We start from the raw sequence: 27123 nt of genomic DNA, 5'->3' as shown, positions 1-27123 counted from the left end.
TGCGCATGTTTTTAGCGTCATCAACTGGTGCCAACCAACAGCGAGGAGCAAATACCAAGTGGAATTGTGGGAAATGTAGTCCCAATTGAATTAAACACATAAAACAAGCAATAAAATAAATGTTAGTGTGTTTTTTACTAAATTGTTCCATGAAAATGTATTCAGGATGAGGGGTACAAGGGGTACTGTTAAAATGAAGGTGTTTTTAATCGATATAACTGATGTATGTATTGATTTCTGTTCATTTCAAAACAAATCTGTACAATTACTTTTAGTGGTTGCTTTAACATATTATATTTATGAGAGCTCTGGGAATATAAACTCCCTATTGTGCATATACTATTATTTTTTTATCATTAAAAACGTACATTTGCATCACTCAATTGCATTTATATGTGTTACATTTGGATGAGAATTTCACTGTGACTGTCGCAATTGGGATTATGAAATTCAAAATTAAATGGAGGGTTATTGAAGGATTTAGACAGATAAGAGGGGGACCATATGACTCAGTGGGTGGTGTGACTGTAAATAGCTGTTTTTTCTGTTATTGAATAGTGAAAACAGATGTACAATCAATTATGTTGTGACTACAGTCGGAAAGTTATTTCTGTCTTTGGGGATATAAGGGAGACTGAAAGAGTGAAAAAGCTCAATTACGAGCTAAAGTAGGAGACGGAGAGGGGCAGCTGAGGAGGGTCAAACACCAATGTGTGAGGTGTTGGAGCAGGAGCTTTAGTGCTCTGTACGCCAGCAGCAATAATATTTACAATTTTTAACTTTTCCTGGTACGCCATATGTTCGCTAAAGTTAAATAAATCTCTCTTTTGTTCAAAGTTTAGGTACCTGCTGTTGGGAGCAAATGTTGCTAAATTCTCCAGAGATTTAGTTGAATTCAGTTCTTTGCACAAAGTGTTGTTGTTGGAAAATTTCACAAATAAGATAGGGGAAAGTGTTTTAAGTAAATACTGCTTGTTTACTTTTAGACAACTCCCTTCACACTTTTCCGTATGCTTAAATAAGACAAATAAGACTTGAATACTTTCAGACACTTTCATTTGGGTTTGTGGCATGTCCTGGCAGTTTGGGCCATACATTCTTTGCAGTAAAATGATGTTCATTGGATTTTCTCGTCAAGTGAAGAACCTTGAATTTCTTTTTAACAAGATATATTCTTTAGTTTTGTTATAGATAGCCCTAACCCAAAAAACAGAGCACTGTCCCCAACCCCTCTGTTTATAGGGCAGCTAGAACACAAAGTTTCCTCCGTATGAAGATGAATTTGAGAGCAGTGAAATAACAAGGCCACCCCTTTACAACAAGAAACTTGAGGTGACACAAAAAAAGTAAAAACTAGGACATGAGCGTGGTGTCTGAAGTGCAGAGAGGAGGAGCAGCTCTGCTCTATTTGTTCCCAGCTCAGAGGTGTGTGTCCCCCTAGTGTGTTTGACCCCCGATGCTCTCTGCTGTCAGCCCACGGTGCTCGACCTTCTGTGTGATTTATGAGATGACCCCGAGGAAACTCTCTGCCTGTTGGCCCGTTCTGCAGTGTGTGAGACACCTGAATGTTTCAAAGAGGTGATGAAAACTAAGCTATTCAATATCCACCCATTTCCATTTCATTATCTTTTTTTTCAGAGGCTTCATTCTCCCTATCTTCCTGATACTAGGCTTATTCTGGAAACAGTTCACTCTTTTTTACAGCCTCAGCCAGGGGCAAATTGTGAGACAATAGGCCCCCGGGCACAGGCATGTTGAATGCCCACCCACGTAGAAGCAGTAGTCATTTTGTGAATGTTTGTTGTCTCTTTTTTACTATTTGTGGTGTGTTGTGATCTCTTTACAGTAAAGTTGTGTCCCTTGTTGTGACACATTTTTGGTAATTTTTAGATAATTTTAAAATAATTGTTCATGTCTTTTTTGGATCATTTTGTATTTGAATGTATTTATTTAAGAAGAGACAATGCACATTAATTAACATGAGCACTTGAGTCCATCATGTAAATGTTCCAGATTTAGCCACAGAGGCTAATTTGTGATCAAGTTATTTCTCTTAGTGGTAATGATGTGATTACTTTCGGCCATTTTGAGTCTCATCCCGGCCGGTATGTGTTTCTTTGAGTGACATTTTGTGGGTGAAGGCCAAGGGGGGCCCTGGGGGACAATATGGTTCCCTGGACCTGTGCCCGTCAGACCTGTTCAGTAATCGAGACATGATCTCATGAGCCTGACATGCATCTCTTTAAAGTAAATCTGGGCTGGCAGAAAAGAGAAAAACAGAACAAGTATACAATCCATTAATATAGGGAATAAAAAGCTGCTCCTCTGCATGTATTATGTGACTGACATTTGATAGCCTGAGGCCAAAATAAGATGAAGAAACTTCTTATCTCTTCAGAGGATCTAAATGAGCATTACCCATAAACCCTTCTGATCAGTGGAGTTTAATGATGGAGCATTAAGGTTATCCCTGTTATGTCGATGCTGTTTTCTCAGTCCAATCTGTTCTGCTTGGCAAACTTTGTCTGGCATGAGGCCTGTTGTTAAACATGTACAGTATACGGGTGGCTGCCAGGGCGCTGAATTAATTGAAAGTCTTGCCTGGCTCTTACCTAATAAGGACAGTTGGCAAAGTCACAGTGCGAAGTAGCCTAGCCCATAAGCTGTTGAATTATGCAAGGGTGGAGCAGCTTGCTCCTTCAAATCATGAATCAAAAGTAAAGAAAAAAAACTCATGGAGGCATTGAGGATGGTTGTGTGAAGGCAGAGGTGGGAAAAGTACTCAGATCTTGTACTGAAGGAAAAGTAGAAATACCACAGTGTCGGAATACTCTATAGAATCAAAATATACTTATAGGTGTTTGATAAATGAAGTGGAGTAAAAGTATACAATTTACCTCTAATTTGTAGTGGGGTGGAAGCAGTTGTGAAAAGTCGCAAAGTACAATTTTAAGGTACTGTACTCTGCTTTTACCCGACTACAATTAAAAGGTAAATCGTGTACTTTTACTCTTACTTTGCAGATTTGGATTAATGATGTGAAATATAATCAACACATAAATAAGTCTTTAGTTACACCTGGAGTAAATTCACAAGATACCGTGTAGTATACAAAGTTATTTAAATTAGCTGTATTTTCGCTAGCTTTGATAACACTTTAATGCATCAATAATTATAATCAAAATATATAATATATATTATTCTGTAATGGGCCAATCTGCATAAGGAGTACTTTTACTTACTGTAGCCTACTTTAAGTCTATTTTGAACCTAATCGTTTTGTACTTTTACTTGTAACAGAGTATTCCTACGTTCTGGTATTTCTACTTTCACCTCAGTATAAGATCTGACCTTAACCCAAGTACAAAGTAGCAAAAATTGAAAAACTCCAGTAAATTAAAAGACCTTCAAAATCCTATTTACAAGTACTTGAGTAAATTAGTAACTTTACAACACTGGGAGCAGGCACTAGGACCCAGGACACGTGCGCGTATTAGTTAGCCAGAGGGTGGAGACGGTGAACAATGAGGGAGCTGACTGGTAGGACCAGCAGAGGATCCGAGACCCCCCCCCCACACCCAACACCACCCCACCCTCACCATACTCAACCTCAGAGTCCCGCTGGACTGACGGACACAGCAGGCTGACCCGCAGACAGTGAGAGACACCGTTTTTGGAGAGAGTGGGAACATTGGTCCATGCTGATGCTGCAGAGCGCAGAGGTGTTGCATGCGTGGATGTGCGTGAATGGGTTTGCCTCCGCGTGTGTGGTGCTGAACTGGGTCATGCGGACCACTGGAGGAGCGAGAGATAAACACTCCTCCTCCTCCCGCTGCTTGGCAGGTTGAGATGGTGGGCGCTCAGAGGAGGGATCCCAGCCTGTCTCCTCATCTCTGCCTCCAGCGTCAGATGAGTTAATCCGCCTCCGATAGAAAAAGTAAAAAAAAGAGCATCTCCAGAAGCAGGACGGGCATCTTCTCTCTTCTTCTTGGGCGGGCAGCAGAAGGCACTGAAGAAATCTGAGTCAAGCTGTTTTTTTCAATGGACCTGCGTGTTTTTAAGCACCTTTAGTCTACCTGATCGATAAAAGAGAGGCTTCGTCCGTCAGTTTCCTGCAGAGCCCGGTGGAGCAGAGCAGCTCTGATGCAGGACCATGGAGGAGAGAGACAGGTCGCCAGCAGGTGAGTGTGTAACACCTAGATGCACCCTGAGGTGTATGCAAGTCTGAAAGAAACTGATATATGTAAAAAAAAAAAAAACCTGAGTCAAAACAGGGGTGAACATCTGTGTGTTTTTTTTCCTCTTCAATGCACACATTCTTTGCCTTTTATGTAGTTTTTTTATTTAAATAGCTTCAATTTAACACGTCATTCTGATTATTGTGTTCTGAACCCACTCTCATGGACAATATTTATACTTTATACATTCACCTTTATAGTGTATAGCCCATAAAGCATCAATGCCAGCAGCTTTATTTACAATCATCATTAACTCTTTTAATGGTTGAGCTTATTAAGCGATTTAATGTGCATGTACTCGTAAAACAAGCACCTTTTTGCTTTCCCCATGCTTTTCTGATACGGTCATGTGCTAGATGGATGCGAGGACATCAGTGGGAATCCACTTAATGGCCCTTTATACTTTGCCCGGGGCAGACAGGTGATATCTCTCATCGTTAATGCTGTCTAATGCATTTAAATGAGCAGATGACTTGATAGAGCAGCCCTCGTAAAAGCAAAGTCTGGAGGATGGTAATGGACTCTAAATGAAAGGGAGGTAGCCTAATACACAGGGCTTTTTCAGAAACATTGTTTTGATGGAGAGAGGCAGCAGTGATGGCTGAGAGCTTTAAAGGAGAAGTTTATCCCAAAATCACATCCAATTCAGAGTCAAAGTTGCTTTTATAAAAGGTATGTGTAGCTTATAATGGCTCCAAACAATGTACAAACTGTAAACATACGGAATGCTTTCAGTTTGAAATACTGTTCTAACATCAGCAATCAGACGAAGCATTCATTTCCTCCTGAATGGACATGAAAATGGTAGAAAATGCTGCACTGATAACACAGCAGTATTCTGAAAACAAATATGCCTCAGGATCTGACTTCAACTTCATCTTCACCAAATCTTCCTTGTGAAATCCTCCATCTTGAAATAAACAAAGACATTCTGGCACTCAAAACAAATGTCCCAAACATGGTCTGCAGAAATAGCTAACCACAGCTAACACATGAAAGGACTACGATCTTATGGATTTATATGGAAACAGGAGATCCCAGACAATGTCCCAATCCAACAGCTGGCACACACACACACACACACACACACACACACACACACACACACACACACACACACACACACACCACACACACACACACACACACGCACACACACGCACACACACACACACGCACACACACACACACACACACACACACACACACACACACACACACACACACACACACACACCGATTAACCCATTGGTGCATCTCACACAGACTCTAACCTCTAAATAATGCATGGTTTCACAAAAATGATGGGGAAATGGGGTCCAAACAGCATCTTACACAATCAGTCTGATAAAGAGAAATCAGACTAAATCACAGTCTGGCAATAGCTGAGCTGCTATATGAAAACATGGCTGCTCAGAGAACAGAAAGGAGGCAAACACATGTAGAGGACTTGTTTTTAATTCTCATTTTCAAAAGTCTGTGCCCTGCTGGTTGGAAATAAAGAACCACATAATATCTGCTTCCTAACCTGCCATTATGTTAGTGAGAAAACAGCTGCGTAATGACACCCCTGCCAGTCACAATGTACATAATGTGCACATGCATTTGTGAGTGGGTGTGTGTGAGCATTAATGTGTGTTATGCATCATTTGCAGCCATGCTTGTATATACTTTACATTTTATATTTTCCCTAAGATGGTTATTTACCACTGTTTTATTGTTTGGGTAGTCCATATTTTGCAGCAATTTGCAAACAAAGCATAACTGGATTTGAAAGAGGGAGAGACAGAGAGGTTAATTGCAGCCTCAGCAATCACCATTAGTGCATTGATTGTGGTTAGAGGCTATGGTATATGAGCCGGATGCAAATCACCATAAAGTGTTAGTGTGCCTTGAAGTGGAGGGTGAAATGGTCTGAAAAAACAAAACATGAGCAGTGTCCTCCTTAGCGAGGCTCTTACATCATTTTGCCACGCCCCCTTTTAGACCCCATTTTTTTCTTCCGGAGCTCATAATAGAGTCACATTTCCCCATGTATTTGACATCAAAGGGACATGGTCTTCAGCATGTGCTACAAAGGGAGGGATGCTCCAATTTAGTCTCACTGGATTTCCCCAATCCTGTTCTTTCACTCTCCCTTTTTCTCTCACTTTCTTGTCACACGAAGCCTCCCTTTTAAACTTGAGGCTACTGGATTGTGAGAGAGGGGGTTACAGTACAAGACGTTCCCTTAGTCTTTATTGCAGTGATGTTTCACTGTGGAATGATTCCTATTCAGGACATGATTACAGTGATGGCAATGTTGACTATGTTTATGATGAAATTTGAAATCTAATGCTCTAGTTTGTAATCCTGAAGCCTTAATCCCATATTACATTTTGATTTATTGAGAACCAGAATTTATTTATTCATCCCACAAAAAGGACAAAGACGGAAACACTATTATAAAAAAGGCATGCACTAGTATTTAAAATACAAATTATTACAATTTACATAAAGACACGTTCAGGTAGATAAGTAGCAGCAGTATTAATACTATACTTAAATAAATGTAGCATTGTCTAATGAGGTGCAGTATATAGTACAATTATTATTCTGTGGTGAGATGTCTCTTTTTTTATCAGTGTGCCCATTTTCTTCTTTGTGAGGCTTTTGTGGACACTGCACTGTACTAGAACTGAGTGTCCTTCACTTCCTGTAGCACATTTCCACTCTCAGTCATTGTTTGGATCCCTTTAACCTTGGGATATCCCTTCCCGAAGTGGAGGTCATCCCAGCAGGAGGCGGGTAGCAGCCAGTGCTCCTGCCAGCGGGCTGCAGATCCATTGGATGTGTGACATACAGTAGCCAGAGAGAGTGAGGCATGATGGGAAAAGCAGCGAAGAGCAGAGAAGGGGTTACACAGCACTCGAGCCCCAGCGGGGGGTCCTCCATATGGGCAGCCGGGCAAAGCTGAGAGCATGTGATTTGTTAAAGTGAGTGTCCGTGGCCCGGGCCCCTGGTTCGTCTATCACAGCACAACAGGGGGTGTTCCTTCAGCCGTGTGCTAACCCTACTAACTGACCAACTGATGTTCTGTGTGAGGAGGGTCATCCAGTTTGTCTCACCTGAGCGTCCCGACTGCAACTGGCTTTCACAAGGTAGCGCTTTTTTGTTTTTATTCAGATGAGAAATGGTTTGATATGGTTTGGTCTGTGTTTGTTTGTTTTGAAAAAATAAGCAGGGATGAAGTATTAATTGGTACTATCTCATTTAAGGCAAATGTTGTTAATTCATTTCTTGGTGTCATGAAATCTTGAATGTAATGTAATTCTACCCTCACTCATCCTGTTAAAAAAATACAATTACACAAAAAAGAAATTTAAAAAAATTGTTTGATATGAGTCATTTTTTCAATTCTGTATCCCATCCACAACTAAAATACATCCATGTGTTGTTTTTTCTCAATCAGTGAGAGAAAACACATCAGTCACATCCTATTTCATTCACTTTTTTCACGTTGACCCCTTGGCATGGCACGCTGGGCATTCTTACAGTAAATTGGACACAGGAGATCAGTCTTCACACATAATGACTCTTCTGCCGAGAGCAAAGCAACTAGTCCATTAGTAATGGGGAGAAGTAGCAACATGAGGCGAGCTCTGCAATCTATTTATTTCTTTCATTAGTCCCTCATTTGCTTTTTCTGGAACAGATAAGAGAAAGGGAGGAGAGGCTGGACTAAAAAGGGCAAAGCGGCTGATATGCTTTGTGTAGAAATTGTAAAATATGTGTTCAAGTTGAAGGTGGAACATCCACTCTATTGTCCAGATGTTATTATTTTTCCACAACATAATTTAGCTAATTTCCTATAATCTGTATTCATGTTAGAGCTCTGTGAAGTCTTAATGGGTTAATCAGCATGTCACAGTTCATTGCAGCTGTATAACTCAAGGTTTACCCTGGGAAAAACTGCCTGAATACACACTTATTGTCAAGACTCACGTGACAATACTTCAGATATTTGTCCATTTGCAATCTCAGCTTCCCATGTTAATGCATTTTTAATGTAGAGACAGTTATTCTCTGGAGAACAAATAGCCCTGTCATTGAAGACAACATTGAATGCATTAAATATGCAACCATGCCAAGCATCTGCTCTATAGCATGCTACAGCTTTGTGAGGCTGCACTTAGACAAAGCTGTGATTCATGCTAAATGCTAGTACGTTTACTGTACATGCACATACTGTAATGACAAAGCTAACACGCTGATGTTTAGCAGTTATCACTTTTCCAAGACTCCCATCTTAGTTTGGCATGTTAGCACAAATCAACTGAAGCTGATGGGAATTACACTATTTTAAGTCAGAAACCTAAATATTGGACAAATTGAAAGTCTCACTTTATACTGAAAACATGGATGTGTGCACCATATTTTATGCCAATCCACCCAGTAGTTGTTTTTACCTTTTGTGCACGAAGAAAAGTCTGGAATCACCAAAGTAAGTCTATTAACGGAAATTATCTCGTCACAAATATTTTAATGGTTTCTAATAGCCAAAAGTTTCCATCTTAGAGTTGTTGAGTTATTTCAGCCTCTGGACTAAAAAGGTGGACTCATTTATTTGTCACGGTCTGTTTATTGAATTTGGTTTTCTGACACTAAAATATCAGAGCTTTTTTGATCACAATTAAAACACAAAACACCCAAATATTGAAGTTACAAGGTCTGACCAAAAACAGTTAAAGAGGAATAAGTGAGAAGCCCAGGGATCTGTTTGGAAAATGTTCACAGATCTTCTACAATGAGTGGGACTGGCTCAAAGCCAAAGCAGTTTCTTTCTTTTAAGCCAAGTCTTTATCTGCATTTGAAGCGTGTTGCTGTTACCTTGTCTTTGGCTGCCTTAGAGGACAGTGGAGGAGCAGAGGGCAGCGTGGGAGATCAGTGGGGCATGTGTGGTCGAGCACGAATGCTGAGTCGTGCTGAGGCTCACAGCTGCTCCCTCTCAGAGGTGGGAACACAAAGGGCCTTTGATAGAGTGTCACTGTGCGACAGATACACCAGTCCCCCCCCCCCCTCACAAACACTTAAAGAGACCACATAACTTCATCCCCGCACCTCAGGGGCACTACGCTGCAGTTTCTGGTTCCCATTCACAGCGTCATCATCACAACCGACCACTCATCACATTTCAAGACTCTTAATCCAGTTCTGCAGAGGAAGTGATTGCAAGGCATCCTGCGCTGTGTGTGTGTGTGTGTGTGTGTGTGTGTGTGTGTGTGTGTGTGTGTGTGTGTGTGTGTGTGTGTGTGTGTGTGTGTGTGTGTGTGTGTGTGTGTGTGTGTGTGTGGGGGGGTGTGTGTGTGTGTGTGTGTGTGTGTGTGTGTGTGTGTGTGTGTGTGTGTGTGTGTGTGTGTGTGTGTGTGTAGGGGGGGGTTGCTTTTGTCTTTGTGGGAGCTGCAGTAATGTGATTAAGATCCAGCACTCCAGTCACTCTTGAAGTTTCAAACTGAAACGTTGATTTTAATTAAATGTATTTTGGCAACACATTTCACATAACTGTATTAGGTTAGTTGAAAGCAATAATATTAAGTTGAACCTAATTGTTTTGTATTTAAACTTAATATTATTGCTTTTTAAATAACCTAATACAGTTATGTGAAATCTGTTGACATAAAACATTTATTTAAAGTCAACGTTTCAGTTATAGGCATAGGAAACGTGCTTCCAGGAAATGTGCTTCCAGTCCGTCCCTCTGTCCTGTTTAAATGTTTAATCTCCAAACATTGACCACAAACTCATCCTGATAATGATCCAATTGTGTGTTGACTCGCTGGAGGCTACACAGTGGGCACGCTGAGATTGAGTAGGCTACAATATTCATAGTCCTTTACATAAGCATCTCCCTGGCCGTGATAACATCAAGTTATCTCGAGAAACATGCACTTCCTATTTCCAGTGGATAAAGTAGTGATGAGCCAAGAACAGAGGGCTAAAAATGGTTGCATCCTATTTTCGTTTTCTCCGTCTATAGCTCTATCTATCACCCTCGTCCAACAGTATAGCTGAGGAACTCGACAAGTTCAGAAAATAACCATGTTTTATGATCTATTCCACACATTAGTTACCGTACATTAATTCAGCCTTTTTCTACCAAAAAACGCTCCTGCCAGTCAACATGTTTGTGTTGCTCTTGTCTGAAGCAGTGATGCTGAGAAACGGGCTACAGGGAGATAAGAACAAAGCATTTTCCTTTGAATGATGGATGAAAAAGGCCATCAGTGAAATTGTTTGTGCTGATTTGATGCCTATTAGTGTGCGTATGGGTGTGCGTGCTTTGCATGATTGGATGATTGCATTTGATTGTGTGTGTGTGGGGATTGACGAGAGACAATGGGTAAGATCATTAGTGTGATGCACTTCATTTCCTCAAAATGGTCCATTTCGTTTGTTTAATATCTTTTTTTCATTTGCTCAATCACCGCAAATGAAGCTTACCTGCACAGTCACTGATCTCTGATTTTTAATTTGTTGTCAGTTGGTTAATTTGGTGCCAGTCTGACTCCATCTGAGCTTGCAATTAAAGCAGCTGTATTTCCCCCCCTCCTAGGATCAGTTTGACCTATTTGAAACTTGGCACTTTTGAAAGATCAGCGATAACTTTACTTTTGCAGTGTTTTTTCTTTTGTTCCCCTCTTCAGCATTTCCACCTAAACACCTACTGTGCAAACCAAATGTGTTTTCAAGGCTAAACCTCAACCTATTTTCTGAAAGCACCAGTGATTGTTTCTGCTGTTGGAAATTGTAAACGTATGAATATGATGATCTGGGGCACGCCTTACCAGTGCATGTTTACTTTGAAACTGTCAGCTCTTTCCATCTTTTTCCATTTGTTAGTCCCTCTACCTGGCCATATTGATTTTCCCATAGCTGTCTGCCAGTAAGTGCTGTCTGAGACCGGCTATATCTGAAAGCTGGCCAGAGTAATCTGGAGGGACAGCAGGGAGTCCAATGCATTTACTGAAAGCAGTTCCCCTGTTGATGCCATCTTTGAATTGATTGTATGGAAATTAAGCTCTGTTAAAGCCTCCCTGATTTAACCACTCTTTGGGATACAACGTGCAGACACATGGATGCATGCCGACAATCCTGCATAACATTTACATCGCCTGCCATCATCATAGCAGAAGAGAATCTGACTCTGAGCCATGTTTTTTCCTCTTCATTTAGTCTGCCCCACAGCGTCAAGGCGTGCCTGTCTCTTTCTCCATCTGGGCCGGGACGGGTGGGCAGCGGTGGGGGCTCACCTACTTCCAAGATGGGCTACTGCGGGGGGGTGCCAGTGGAGGACATGCAGGCCCTGGCCATCACCTCTCTGTCGGCAGCAGATGTAGCCAAACAGTATGAGCACATCCGCGAACTGGGGAAGGGGACGTACGGAAAGGTGGACCTGGTGGCACACCGGACACAGGGTGAGTTATCTGTTTCCCTGCTTTATTATAGGGTCTTAATCAGTGGTGGAAACGGGACTCAGAGTAAAAGTAGAAGTACCAGAGTGTAGGAATACTCTGTTACAGGTAAAAGTCCTGCATTCAAAATGTTACTCAAGTCAGACAGGAAACAAAATATACGTTAAGTGCCAAAAGTACTCATTATGCAAATTAGCCCATTTCAGAATAATATGTATTATATGTTTATTTATAATTATCTATGCATTAATGTGTTTATCAAAGCTGGTAAAGGTCGAGCATGTTTATTTACTTTGTATACTGCAGGGTAGCTTGTGAGTTTACTCCAGGTGTAACTAAAATCTAAAATCTAATTTAAATCATCAAAAGTAACTAAAGGTATTAAATAAATGTAGTGGAGTAAAAGTACACGTTTTGCCTCTGAATAGTGGGGTAGAAGTACAAAGTAGCGAAAAATGTAAGTACAAGTGTCTCAACATTTTAATTAAGTACAGTACTTTGTTACTTTACACCACTGTTCTTAATATACAAAAACAAAATGTCATTTTGGAAAGCAGTGTTAAGATCTCCACATTGTGCCTGTATGAAGATAACTGGCTAAGGCAGATCAAGTCGCGGCAGTAAAAAGGTTTTGTAAATGATTTTCTTTTAGGTCTAATGTTTAATCCTTGGTTGTAAGAAAATCAAGGTTAGAGAGCTGGCTCAGTCTGAAAGCGGTGAGGCTCAGCACTTTAAAGTAGTGAAAAGGGGCTGAGGGGGCAGTAGATATTTTGAGCGCTCTCAAAAGCTTCTGTTTTTCTGCAGCTGTGATCAGGAACAGCTGGTTGTATGTGTGTAATGGGAATAAGATTCATTCACTGTACTTGTTTATATGAATGAATGTGCTGTAGCAACTGCTGCAAAGACAGGGTTGGGTGATTGGAAATCTCTCCACTCCCAGACAGTGTCAGGTAACACTTCCAAATTCCCTTACGATGCTTTGGACAGGGACATGCCCTATACCACCAGGCCCATTTAGAAGGAGTTCTTGATTGTATTTTAGTTTGTGATTTGGTGGAAAACGATAGAAAATTGTTGGTGTGTCTCGCTTCTACCAGCAGCACATGTATGGCCTAGTTCAAAATCGACTTATTCATGGTTGTCGCCTTTCTTTATTTCATCCCTGTCTGATTAGTCAGTTAAATCCATTGGCGTAGGTAGAGAGAGACAGAGGCTGTCTTCCTTTTTGAGCAGTAGATGAATAGAGTGGTGCAATGATGATGTTTGTAGGCCGACCCAGAAGTTAGCATTGCAAAGGGGTCACACACACATTCATGATACTTAACATGTTTAGTTCAGCAAGATAATCTCCACGTAATAAACACTACTTTATGGTCACATGGCATCACCACCACTAAGCTAAAGGCGGTCTCGTATCGGCAAGATGACGTTGTGTAGTGTCTTCTAGTCACTTGTTAGCAACCGCCATTTTTATGACACATAGAAGCTTCAGACATGCACGAGTGGGGTATTTACTGATATAAATATATATAACAAAACGTTAAAATCCCTTAGGCTGGTTTAACCACAGACCTTATTTCAGGCTTCTAACCACATGTTCAAAAAAACACTGACTTTGACACAAGGGAACCGGAAGTAATGAAATGCTAAGTTATTTACGAGTTTTATGACTTGATGTGCCCTACATCTGAAACTTGCCGGGAGGGGTTGTAATGGACATTTAGCGCTATTGGCTACTCTTTACGCCATTAAATATCTGCGTCATGCCCTCCATGTCTAACAGTTTTCACTGGTCAATATGCATAATTTAATAGCACTCTGCTAGCATTTACATTGGACTTTAGTACACCAGAGCTTAAATGTGACCAGTTATATGTTTATATTTTTTTTATAGGGACCAAGATAGCGCTGAAGTTTGTTACCAAGAACAAGACGAAGCTCAAGAGTTTCCTGCGGGAGTACAGTCTAACGGGCTCTCTAAGCTGCAGCCCTTTCATTATCAAAATCCTGGACGTGCTCTTCGAGACGGAGGACAGCTATGTGTTTGGACAAGAATATGCGCCCGCTGGGGACCTTTTCGACATCATCCCCCCACAGGTAAAGCTATCATCCTTTCTTCCACCAATCACCATCCTCACTCAGCCAGAGCTGCTCCAATCACCCGCCTTGTTCACACACAGCAGTTTTAACAAGCTCTCCTGGGATTGGAGCCTTGTCTTTGTCCCGGTTTCCTCACTGCGCAGTGGTCTCTCTTTGCTTTAGTGCTATTTCAGTTCATGTGCTTGGAGGACTTCAAGGTTCTTATAAAGACTCATTAAAAATGGTTCAAAACTTGTGTTTGAGTTTCCCTTTTTTGAGCTTTTCACTTTTTACCACGATCTTTTATTCTTCAACTCAATATAACCATCACCTACTCTTTTGAACTCTAACCTACTCACCATGAAACTTTTGACTGATATTGCCTCCCGTATCTTACCTCCTACACAGCTATATATATTATCTATTGGACTGCATTAATCTAAATCTATGTTTTTCTGCCTTCCTTTCTCCAACACTTTCTTCTTCCCTCCACTCTCTTCTTCTCTCAGGCTGGTCTGCCGGAAGAGATGGTCAAGCGCTGCATGCAACAGCTGGGCTTGGCCCTTGACTTTATGCACAGTAAAAACCTGGTGCATAGAGATGTGAAACCTGAGAATGTGCTCCTATTTGACCGTGAGTGCCGTCGCATCAAGCTGGCTGACTTCGGCATGACCCGGCGCGTGGGGAGCCGTGTGAAAAGAGTGAGTGGCACCATCCCCTACACGGCGCCAGAGGTGTGCCGCGCTAGCCGTGTTGAGGGTTTCCTTGTCACCACCAGTCTGGATGTGTGGGCGTTCGGTGTGCTCGTCTTCTGTATGCTGACAGGCAACTTCCCCTGGGAGGCCGCGCTGCCGGCTGACGCTTTCTATGAGGAGTTCCGGCGCTGGCAGAAAGCAGGGTGTCCTGTGGGGACGTACCCGTCTCAGTGGCGCCGCTTCACGGATGATGCCTTGCGCATGTTTCAGCGCCTGCTCGCTGCTGAGCCAGAAAAACGCTGTGGAGTCAAGGACGTCTTCTGCTTTGTCAAGTACGAGCTGGTGAGCGAGCTCAGAAGAAGAGCATCCTGCCGAGCCAAGAGAGGCGAGAGGTCAAGCTCAGGAGTTTGCACTGGCAGTTGCACTCCGTCCTCGTCTAACACCTCATCACGGTCCTCCCACAGACACCCTGAGCCCTCCACCCCCCCTGGAACAACCTGCCTCCGCCCGGCGCCGCTCAAACGCAGCGTCTTGTCTGATCCGCTGTCTCCCAGAGAGGAGTCTGGACACCAGTCGCCAGGCCGAGACAAGAACAAAAGCCAGATGGTGATGGCAACTGCCATCGAAATCTGTGTGTGACCACACAAATGTTAGCAGTGGACACTCGCTGGCTCCTCACAGTAATAACAAGCTGTGAAGAGGTGTTAATGACAGCCACTGAGACTTCAGTGAAAAAGGAGAGGTACTTTAACCATGAAAGAGAAGCTCAGGATCACATCCCCGCCTGTGGAAATGGACATCATCAATCAGCGGTACACACTTGGACAGCTTATCCCTGGCACATGCCGTTTAGGTTTGATTTGTGACCAAAGACTCTTCTTCCCGAGCTGAGAAGCGGTTTAAGAGTCCGCCGGTGTTGCTCCTCTCAGCAGCTCAATCTGCCATCCAGACTTTTGTGTTTTCTGTCCATACACTGTGGTGGTGCTAATGATTCTATGAGTAGATACTTTCTTTCTCACTCATCCCTCCATGTCTCTTTTCTGGTCTTTATTTATCTCGAGGTACAAGCTCCAGGGAGGCCAACATGATCTGTTGATGACGTTATGTTAGAGGCCGGTGATCTGAGGGCAATCTACGCAACTTCATTCGACTGCCATTTCTCAGATTTTCTTCCAATTCCCAATGCATAAAATGTGTCTTTTTTCAACGTAAAAGTGTTAAAAAATAGAAAAAAACCTAAATGTAGCAGTTTGTATGAGATGTTTTTTTTATATCCGTGTCTAGACTAGAGATAGGCATCACCTCAGGACACCTCAGTGGGTCACTTTCTGTTTTATTATTGATGGAAATAGATTGACTGGCTGAAAAACACATCTTTGCCACTTCTGAACTGCTCCCAGTGAGATTCAATTCAATGTAAAAATAATAGGCTACAGGGACCGAGCATTTTCTGAGTGAAAAGGAGGTGAACAAAGACGGGGAGAAGAAATGTGTTTTTATTATTTCTTTTATACCTGCTGTGTTTATTTGGGTGTGTATGTGTGTGTGTTTCAAATGCTCAAGCACAAGAATTTTGTAAAGAGGGAGAATTCTTAGTGAAAACTACCACTATGTATTGTAAATATTTTTGATATTTCTAGGAGTACACCGTGTTATCAGGTAGTTCAACTATGTAGCACTACTAATTTTCTATGACAGATTAAGATGTTTTAGGGTTTTACTTTTAATGTTGGGGCAATGCACTGTATGTAGCAACAAAATAAGACAGAATGTACAGTATATGACAACAAATTAAATATATAGAAATATGATCAAGAGCCTATCACAATGTTGAACATGGTAGCAGCAGCTGCTCTTTTATAGTTTTTGTGTTTGTTTTATCTGAAAAAAACATGTTTTCTTTTAGAGGTCTGCCACACAAATTGGTGAATAGACACCACAAATGTTCCTATCATCATGAGCAACATTCATTTCCTGTGTAAAATCATCATGCTCCACGCTTGTCAATGAAAAGCTTGTTCTTCTTCATTCAATCGGTTAAAGATACAGAAAGGCTGCTTTGAGAAGTGGCAAATTAATTTCCCAACACTACAAAAGGTGTTCCAATATTTGATTATCAAGATGCGACATTATCACACAATCCTAACTGCGCAGAATATGTTGTTGCACCTGTTATGTTGGCATTATTTCTTATTCTCCTGCCTCTCTCTGGGAATTCATCCAAAAGTATCACGCGAATAGCAGAGCCCAGGTGTTTATTGTCTGGATGGATGACCTCTGTGTCACGTATGAATTTTTCTGGGAGCTGATGATTAAGCCTGACCAGCTTCAGCTTCCAAAGAGAAGATCCTGATAATGATAAAAGCTTTTAAAAAGCAGCGTAAGATTAATGTGAATGCTTCAACGCGTACCATTATCTGTTTTGCTTGGAATTAGTTATAGTTTACTAGTGTGTGTGTGTGTGTGTGTGTGTGTGTGTGTGTGTGTGTGTGTGTGTGTGTGTGTGTGTGTGTGTGTGTGTGTGTGTGTGTGTGTGTGTGTGTGTGTGTGTGTGTGTGTGTGTGTGTGTGTGTGTGTGTGTGTGTGTGTGTGTGTGTGTGTGTGTGTGTGTGTGTGTGTACGTATTTGTGTGTGCTGGTCTTCATTTTACACTCCTTCCATGATCAGCTCTGTCGCTATAGTGACAGTGCTGGTTCTCCTCTGGTTCCCCTTCTCTCCTCTTCTTGAAAACCAAGTTTAACTTAGCCCAAATGAAACAACTGGTCGCCAACCTGCCTCCAAGTCACCCACCGCTCCTCATGACAGCTGCTTAGCTTATTATACTGGATGACACATTTCTGCAGACTACATTATCCTGCGTTTTATCATCACAGTCTTTATCAAGCCTCATCAGGCTAAATCAAAGCTTTTGATAGTCCCCATCAGTCCCTTGTCTCTTTCCATACTTACTCTTGATTCTGCAAAGGAGACCTGATTGAGGCTGAAGACTAGTCAAAGGGATGTATTGTGTGCAGAGAGGCCCCATGGGATCTGTCAAAAGGTAATCCATCAGTCCATTGTGGAGAAATGTGAATTAGCCCTGCTTTACACCTCGCCATTCTGTCAGTGTGATGTAGAATCTACATAGTAGAAAAAGACAGAGACTAGATGGACGGTAAAAAGATCATATCAAAGTAATGCAATTCAACATAATGCAACTTAACAATACTGAGTGCAACATTGCATACCATAACATGAGTGATAACATGAAGCATTATAACATGATGCACCATGACTTGACGCATCATGACTTGACGTAATATAACATGTTGCATCATAACATGACAAATCCTAACATGAAGCTTCATAACATGACACATTATGACTTGACGCATCATAACATGACGTATCATAACATAATGCATCATACCTTGGCATATTGTAACATTAAGTATTATAGCATGACTCATCTTAAGGCATATTTGACCATAAGGAATCATATCACAAAGCATCATGACAGGACAACACATTATATGACTCAACATAACATGACTTATCATAATACAACGCTTCGTCACATTACTTGACTTATCATTACATTTAGCCCGTGTCACAGTGATTTGATGTGAGCAGCTGTGGCTTTGTTAAACATCATACTATTAGGATTATTAGACTACTATCAGTTGTTGCAATGTGCAAGACTGTTTCTCATGGACTGTTATGACAGGATTGTCAAGTTTAATAATGGGGTGTCAAATTATTTCATTATTATACTGAAGCTTTAGAGAGTAGCCTCCTTTTACCTGGTTTATCCTGATCCTATGATCAAGCTGTTTTCTGCCAGCAAGTGTTGTTGTAGAATCTCATGTAAATACTGAATGTACTGTGTCTTTAACAAAAAAAATAAACACAATGTTCATATATGTTAAATAAATAAATTGATGCACCACATCTCATGGCTCCGGGATATTTCTCTGTGTGTTTATAACTACTGTGGTGGTATTTATTTCTGCCTGTGTATGCAAGGCTAATTCAGCTCTACTTTGTACGGTCCCCAGACTGTACATTAGATGAAGGTCAGCTTAAATCACATGTTATTTCCCAAGGCTTTGGTCTGGTTTGCCAGCGAGCCTCCAGACTATTTTAATATGCTGACTTCTTTCTGAAACCCCAATTAACACATCTGTAGATGTGAGTTATCTGCTGCCCTCCAATGAGTTCAAGGACAGCCCGAATATGGCACTATAGACGAGAACAGTTATCAGCCCGACGCCCCTTCATACTCAGCTGTTGTGTCGGAGTTTGCTCAAGTTGTTATCAGACAGAGTTAATACAGTGGCAGTAGGCTGTGGTGTATCTGCCATGGAGAAAAGCTAATCAGCTCGGACAATGCAAGAGGACGGAAAGGTCAGCCATGACACACAGGGCTTGTGTAGTGAGTGGAAGCTTGTCCCTGGCCTTAAAGGCTACAGCAGCCTAGTGTCAGTGTAAGAGTCCTAATTGTGTTGGATCCATGAAGATAGAAGAGGCTAAACTAAGGCTAAGCCAACAAGTGGAGGGAATTAAAAGAGGCTACACTTGGGTTTAAAAGGTAAGGTCACTTAAATCACAAAAGACACATTGCCCCCATCTATCCCTTATGTCAAAAAACTACTTTTCTCTGTTTACAAAGCATGAAAAAGGGAAATTTCGTTCAACCCTAACCCTAACCCTAACCCTACAAAATCTTTCCATTTTAACAAATGAAAGGCTAGACATCAACATTTTCTCTGACTTCAACCATGTCCTCAACAGCGAATATGACTTTTAACCATCAAATATGAGATACAAAGTCACATGTTTGAATAAGGTTAGAATAAAGCACTCTTTTGTCCACCAGTCTAGTTAAGTTAAAATGAAATAGAGGGTTCAATCCCAGATCCAATGTATGTTAAAAGGGTCTTGAACTAATTGTCTTCATTGATTATAATGTTATGTTAAATGTCTGTTCTCTTGTTTCTTGGTTAAATATGAGTCATTGTTGATGTTGCAAATAAATCTGCTGTGATGCAAGGACAATTTCCAACTTAATTTAACAATAAAGATTCATCATACCGAAAACAATATCAGATTTCTCAGGATAATTCATAATTATGTAGCTTTGTGCCATGGCTAAATACCAATAGGTTTAATAGGAACATGTGTTTCCCCCTGCCAATTTCCGTTGAAAAGACCCTTTGAAGTGTCAGCAATACTGGATTTTTTCTTAGCTGCAGGTTTCAAAAGACCATCAACTAAACCAAATTGATTCCCAGGACTGGAGGAGTCTGGATGTAAAGCCTTCAGTAGGTGGTCCAGGAGCGTGGACGGTTAGGAAAGTGATCCCTCTGGATGCAGCTGTCTCCGTGAGACCAAGTGTTAAATGCTCTTCAGTCATGCTCTCTCAGCAAGGGCTGATGTTGGTAACATGAGGCGACTGTGTGACTGACGGAGAAACCATTCACTGTCCTGACTCATGTCACCATTATCTCTGTGATGTACAGCGCTGACAAATATGACAACGTTTCCAAAGAAGTGCCAGCCTCCCAAAACCAACTCTCACTCATTCTCTCATCTTGATGAAATCTCAGCATGAAATGTTTGTCAGAAAGAGGAATCTGACACATCCTTGCTGCTTCGCCGGTGTACCTGAATCAAAGGGCGGGAAATAAATCATTTAGATGGTCTAGCAGCATATGGAGCTGATTTGCTTAACATTTTGACATACATATATATATATATATATATATAAATGAATATATATATATATAAATGAAACAAGGTAATTCTCAAATGTCTTTGTAACTTTGGACGGAGACTGTCAGCTCAAACATCTTGTAGCTAACAACCTCCAAATCCTGCCTGGTAACACTTCAAATACTGTATATCTTTCACATATACACAGACTTTGTGTAAACAGATGTCACAGACATGTAATTACTGAACAGTTCTGTCTTAATGGTGAACAATAAAAAGATGCAGCTGCTGTGTATGCTTTACATAAACCACCTGATGTGGCTTGCTTCAAAGGAAATTCAGCTGTAAGTGGGCAAACAAGTGCAGGCAAGGCATTCTTCTAGAGGTTGAATGCATAGTAAACAAAGAACAGAGATATTTTTAAAGTTTTCTTCTTCTCAGACTGCAGAGTAATGTAATTTTAGCTCATTGAAACACCACAGGGAGCATACTGTACAGTATTAAACCTGCTGCGTCACTTCAGCTTCCTGCCTCTGCACCTACAGATGAATCACTCCGAAACCCTCGTATGCAGCATGAACTATTCCTCTGTCCCTGATGTATTTTGGAAAAACAGCTGCAAGCATGACACTGGAAATGCAGCTGAAAATGTTTAAAGATGTTGGAAACGTGCATAGTGATCTCAGCAGGGATTGACTGAGAAGGGAAGTTCCCCGCTTCCTCAGATCTACACTCAGGCATCATGCTAAATAGAGTCAGATCACAGCGGGAACGCTGGGAATGAGAAGGAAAAAAGAGAGCGGGAGAATAGCAGAGGAAGAAATGTGTCAAGTGGGACGAATGTGTTAGAGGAGACGTCACACAAGGACATCAAACACTCAGAACAGTGGAGTCATTCAAAATTATCTTGTTTATACTGAATTCTCTCAGTTTTTATGCAGCTGCAAACCTGTATCCCTTTAGAAACCTCTGTGTGATGCCTATGCGTCTAAATGTTGTTAGTGCTAGACATAAACTCTCAGACAGTGTGTGGTCATCTGCCACCATTGCTATAGCAACTGAGACGGTCCCAGTTTAGAAGAGTTGGTTTTAGAAACCACCAATATATTCCTCTCTGTGGAGCCACTGTATGAGCACTTACTGAGTATTTCATTGGGTATTTTTGTTGATGCGGTGAATGATACTGAAACATTTTGTCCTTTATGTTAAGAGTGGGTGTTCTCTCTCCAGCACGGAGGGATCATTAAGCTGTTTTTGCTGCATATTAGCAAATCTCTTCCTCAGGACAAAACGTGCTTAAGCTGGCAAGCATCCAGTAGATTATGAAACCAGCCATTATGAAGTGTATCTGTAACAGGGAGTGTTTGAACCCAAATGCAGCACACAGGAAACCAGGAACAGCTTGTAATAATGTTTATTTTTAAAACTCAGCTGGTACAGAGCAGGGCAGAGATATATAAGAAGTCCAAGCTGACAGGCCAGTAAGGAGCAGGCAAAGGGTTGTTCGAAGCCAGGTAGAGGAATCAGGAAACCAGGTTAAATGCAAAAACTAAGTCAGAGACAGAAGGCTGGTGGGTTTATGGGGAATCAGACGAGAAAAGCAGGTCAGAGGTAGGCAACGGGAAATCAGCCCATGAACAAAATGCTGGAGAGTCTTGCATGAAAGGGTGAAGAACAATGTGGCAGTGAGTGTGAGAGCATGAGAGGCTTAAATAGGCTTGATTGCAGATGAGATGCAGCTGGGAGCACAGATGAGGTGGAGGTGGGGGTTTTGGAAAAGTACTAAAGTGCAGCAGGTAAGGAGAGGTAACAGACTGTGAAAGTATCAGCCTATCAAACAGGTGTTATCAACAGGCAACACAATTCAGTATTTGTGCAGATTATGTGCTGTTTCCTCCAAAATGCAACCAAAATCAAAGCCTCCAGACATGGTGAATTACATTTATTTTTCAATCAACCTACTACTGAGAAGATTGACACATCTGCTATGATTTCCAGTGTATGCTACATAATGGATTTAATGACCCTTTGAGTAGGAATCATTGTGTTTGTGTGAACTCCTCCGTCCTCTAGCGACACAATCAGGCCGAAATATATGATGAAAAATCTAAATGTGATCGAATACTATAGCCAAAAAATGTACCAATCAGTGTAATGCTTAAAATTAAACATTCAAGATATGAATGGACAGATTGCAGATTGTGCGGGTTTAATAGATGGATTTTCAATTCAATATGGAAGTATCCTGCAGTGTTAATAAAGGGGCCTTGAAATATGTTATATGCTCAGATTGAAACAAACTTAATTTCACAGCTTTAATTCAGGAGTCGCTTTTGAAATATGTCAATCATGACACTTGAAAGCATCCTAATTTATACCAATACCACTCGGGGCAGATATAATCCCTGCACTTTGAAAGCCTTAATGTTTATCGTCCGCTACCCAACAACATCTGTCATCTGCCATGCTTCAATACTTTCAGCTCTTTAACTTAAGCCCACAAATCCATGGCTTTGGTACCACCATTGGTTTTAAGCTTAATACATTCTTCACTCTGTACACCTGAAAATCTTTAAATGCACAGTTGAAACAAATGTGAAAAAAACAACAACAAGTAAGATGAGGCTTTTAGACTTGGAAGAAAACATTTGACAAAAGAAGTCAATTATAGGAGGGAAAGTTGTTTTTTGTATTGAAGTATCTGAGGTATTTTTGTCTCAGTTGTTGATTCCAGGAGATGCTAGAATTTACAGTCAAAACAACTTCAAATAAGTCAAATTGAGTGTTACCTCACAGCATCAAAAAGATATGTATAAAGCTTTGCGAAATCTTAATAATTACCATAATCCTTGTCTGTAAATCTGATGATAGGTATTAACTGTATTTGGGAACTGGATCCATTCAAGTAAATGCAAAAAGAGTAGGACCTATTACATGATGATTCTTAGTCCTCAGATAATACATGTATTTATGCATGGTTCATTTAAGGTCTCAAGAGAGACAGAGAAGTACCAATAAATGTTCCACTTGAGAAAAAGCAAATAGGATATGCTGCCTCTGGCTGCGTTTTATTATGGTCTACTGAGGCATAATAGTAAAAATAATAAACCTGCCTCTTGGATGGATTTTCTACTAGGCTAAATGTTTGTCCAATTTGTGACTTCACAGAAAATCGGTGGTTTGATTCTAGGAGACTGATATCAAAACTTCTCACTGCCTCTTAAGGGTTGCGGTTGTTTATTCACATTCAACATGGAGAAAAGTGAAAATTAAGATATCATGGTAAACAAAAGAATGTAATTAAGCATGACCGCACATAGAAATAATGTTAGAAAACTGATTCAGGTCAGCAGATATCTAGAGTTAGCTAACACTTGCTTAGCTACAGTAAGCCAAGGAGTTGTCTCTAATAGCATTAATGTGAAAATTATATATTTTTTTCTGACGTGAGTTGGAAGAAAAAATTGATATCACTCTCTCATATCTGTCCAGAATCCTACAGCTAGCTGCATGTTAGCTTAGCTTAGCGTAGCACAAAGACTAAGGAAAACAGCTACTTTGGCTCTATTCTTTTAGCTTAGCTAAGCTAACCAACTGCTGGCTGTAACTTTATTTTTTCAAGTTTTACAAAGGGATCTTCTCATCTCAATGTAGCAAGAGAACAAAAACGTTTTCCAAAAACATTTCAGTCTTTTCTTTTCTTTTGAATGTCTTGGGGATATTGTTTTCTTTATCATATGGTACGCGTTTTTAATTTCACCTCCTTAACTTAAATAGGTTTTTACAAGTGAGAAGGCACCCCAATCTTGGAGGTGATATTGAAAAGGCCATAATAATTAGACAAAACTTTTTTTCATTTTCTCTTGCCTGCAAACAGCACAACTCCCTTTTGGTTTGTGGTAGACAATAGCGTCTTCCGCATGTCATTGCCAGCGTATAAATTGCAAAGACCCCTGGGATGCCGCTGAAGTGCTCCTCATAATCAGTGTCGTTACTTTCAATTATCTACTAATGAGTTTCGGTAACAAGTGGGGAAACAAGAGGTGCAGCTGTGACAGAAGATTTACAGCTCGTGGCTCGGCGGGGATGATTCATGTCCACCGACTCCCAGATAGCAGAAAAGCAAACGGCCAACTCCGGCTGGACATGGTGGATGCTTCCCTGCTTTGTCTCCGCTTGATAATTTCAATGGCTTCTTGTTTGGCTAAGACAAGCAAAGATGAATCATTCCCCCTGATTACAGTGGACCCGAGCACATTTCTGTAAGGGAGCCAATCCTTGGGCTGCCCACCTCAATAGCCGTGACATTTACCAACAAACTAAAAGGTGGGAAACACTTTCCAATGGAAAGTTTCCATCAATGCTTTCATTTGCAGCCCTATTCAGTGAGTCTCCTCCAGTGAGTCTCTCAATTAGTGAGAGGGGAATTAAAGACACCTGCAGGGACATGGATTTTATATTATTGAGAAAACAGCCTGTTGGCCGAGCCCTTACTGAGGTCTCCTTGCTGCATGCTGTGGTTGAAAGGCACTGAAACACTGTGAGGCTGTGAATGCCCCCCCCGCTGTGAATGAACACCACAGCAGTTTATTCTTCTGCTCCATGATCAGACTTGTATGTTTTTGTCTTTTATCAAAGCAATGGGAGTCCAAAGCCCTTTTTCTCAAATGAACCTTCAGAAAATGTCTAGAGATCAGGTCGCACATTGTCCATATAGATGCCCTTTTAAACACAACAGGAGATTGTCCTTGTGAGACAGGTTCTTACTGGAAATACCTGGTTTGATTAAGTCTAGGGGTGACGTGACCTGGATAACACTGCATCAGCTAACTGGATCGTAATTTTGTTTTAAATCTTCAAACCTCTTCTTTATGTGCTTTGTGATTTGTGTAAGTGACACCGTTATCAGCTTTCCCTGATTATTTTCTTCTATTTTTGCTCCTGCCGTGTTGGAAACGTCATTCACGCCCACTTGCTCGCCATGAATTCTCCGTACATTAAGCGTACAGTTTAAAACACAGACTCTGTGGGCCATGAATGTCCACAGCAAATTAGTTTGAAGTCTCGCCATCAAAGTGGCTCTAGAGGGAAGGTCAAAAGTTCATCAGATTCATTATGTTTTCACACATTGGCTAAGGGAGCTGGAAATGTAATGTCTCTTTGATTTTGGTTCCCCGGGCGCTGTACAATAGCTGCCCACTGCTCCTAGTACTAGACTCCTGGTACTAGGATGGGTTAGATGCAGAGGTCAAATTTCACTGTGTGTGCTCTGCATGTGTGACCATTAAAGAGGGGTTTCATCCCTCCCTATTCTATTCATATGATTCAGACAAACACATACAGCACTTCTGAATAATTTGCACTGCATGTATGAAAGGGGTTTGATTCTAAAACATTAATTATTTACATCACGCAACAAATTATTTAGCTGCCGCTTTTACCCGAAGTGACTTTCATACACTTAATACATTAGACATGCCAATGGGAGCTGGAGCCGCTCCACATATTTAACAAGTCATATATGAAATACAGAGGCAACATTTTTCACCCAGCAGAAGAAATCTGCCTTGATTTTGAAACATTATCTTTTAATTAGGTTAAGTCTATTTTAACCAGGCTCAGCTGCAGATATCTTTTGGATCTGACTGTTTGTGTTGCCTGAAGCGACACTGCATCACATAATAAAGCTGCAGTGATCTGGATGGACAGAGAAAGTCAGCCTTCTCGGACACATTTACTGGACTCTTTCTCACCCGTATCAAATAACTGTCTGCTATTGTATTTCCTGTGCTTGCAGCTTTTGTGAGGCTGGATGATGAAGCTCGGTGCCCCGCTGCACCAAAAGCTAATGAAGAAGCCTCGGTGCTGATGTCGCACATTAGACTTACTCACCTCAAGACCTGCGGCACCTCCATCAGACGAGAGCACCAGAGACACTCCCTGGGAAACACACTCTCTCCACACTCTCTCCTGTCTGCTGCAGATAATTCAGCCTGCATGCAGTCACTGCCAGGGAAATACAGATCCATTATGTGTGACATACTTATGGAGGCAGATTAGAGCCAGGAGAGATCGTAATGGAATTTCATACATTTGAATTTGTGGTTAATTAAAATTTAAAATTTAATTGTAGAGCTAAATTTGAAAAAAGTATTGCTTCACATCAAAATGCACCATCTTAATTTAGTTAGGATTCACTTTTTTTGTTGTCAAATTCTAGCTTTTGTCATTATATAGCTGTTTTAAACTTTGTGGTTTGAACATTTCCAAGTATTGTACTTCCAATATTTCAACTCAGGTAACTATTTTATTTGTTTCACGGGTCGATCCTTTCTTAGTTTATTCCATATCAATTCATATTATTTCTTAAGGAAGTCATGTGGAGATGATTATGCAACATGTTAATCAATGATCCGATATATAGCTAACGACAGCAGCTGTCAAATACTGCTTAATCTCTTATGGGTTTGTTATTACATTGATTAACTTCCAATTAATAATCACAATTTACTGCTTAGTTTAGCTCACAGCAGGCCAGCTGAAGAGAATTGACATTTCTACACAGGCAAGTGTACAATTCAACATGTATTAGGAATAAAGTGTCCAATAAAGGGAACAAATGGAGCAAATCTATCGGGGGATTTCTTCTTAACAACTTCTCACAAGAGCCAATGCAACTAACTAAGCTTTAACTGAAATAACATAATTAACTCTCTGTTTTCTCAATCAGTATCAAATTCAAGTTCTTCCATGAAACTACAGAAATGATGGTAAAATGATGTGTTTGCACTCCACATTTAAGTGGGAAATACTGTGTTTTGTGTCATGATATTGTTGTATTTTCTCGTTGGGTCTTATCTTGTTTACTTCTTGTCTTTTTTCCCCCTTTGTAAGTGTTTGCCCTGGACTGATTGTTTCCACCTGTCTTTGATCTCCTTGCTGCTGTGTCTTCGCCTATATCATCTC

At 40.9% G+C, this 27123-nt stretch overlaps 1 protein-coding gene across 1 annotated transcript; it reads left to right on the top strand.

The window, feature by feature from the left end:
* The first annotated feature begins 3680 nt into the window (after positions 1-3680).
* On the top strand, positions 3681-16937 carry si:ch211-183d21.3 (serine/threonine-protein kinase SBK1). Its single transcript, XM_034119064.1, has 4 exons — positions 3681-4181; positions 11451-11692; positions 13584-13786; positions 14278-16937. The coding sequence occupies exons 1-4, from the start codon at positions 4144-4146 to the stop codon at positions 15100-15102; spliced, it is 1308 nt and encodes a 435-aa protein (XP_033974955.1). The 5' UTR covers positions 3681-4143; the 3' UTR covers positions 15103-16937.
* The last annotated feature ends 10186 nt before the right edge of the window (positions 16938-27123 follow it).

This window comes from Trematomus bernacchii, unplaced genomic scaffold (assembly GCF_902827165.1).
Source record: "Trematomus bernacchii unplaced genomic scaffold, fTreBer1.1, whole genome shotgun sequence".
Taxonomy (NCBI): Eukaryota; Metazoa; Chordata; class Actinopteri; order Perciformes; family Nototheniidae; genus Trematomus; species Trematomus bernacchii.
Note: the sequence above shows the minus strand (reverse complement) of the source record. Positions and strands in the feature narration are given on the sequence as shown.

Coding starts and splice junctions, on each gene's coding strand:
- si:ch211-183d21.3 (XM_034119064.1), top strand. CDS start 4,144: ATGCAGGACCATGGAGGAGAGAGACAGGTCGCCAGCAG. Junction 4,182..11,450: donor GAGAGACAGGTCGCCAGCAG/GTGAGTGTGTAA, acceptor CTCTTCATTTAG/TCTGCCCCACAGCGTCAAGG. Junction 11,693..13,583: donor GGTGGCACACCGGACACAGG/GTGAGTTATCTG, acceptor TTTTTTTTATAG/GGACCAAGATAGCGCTGAAG.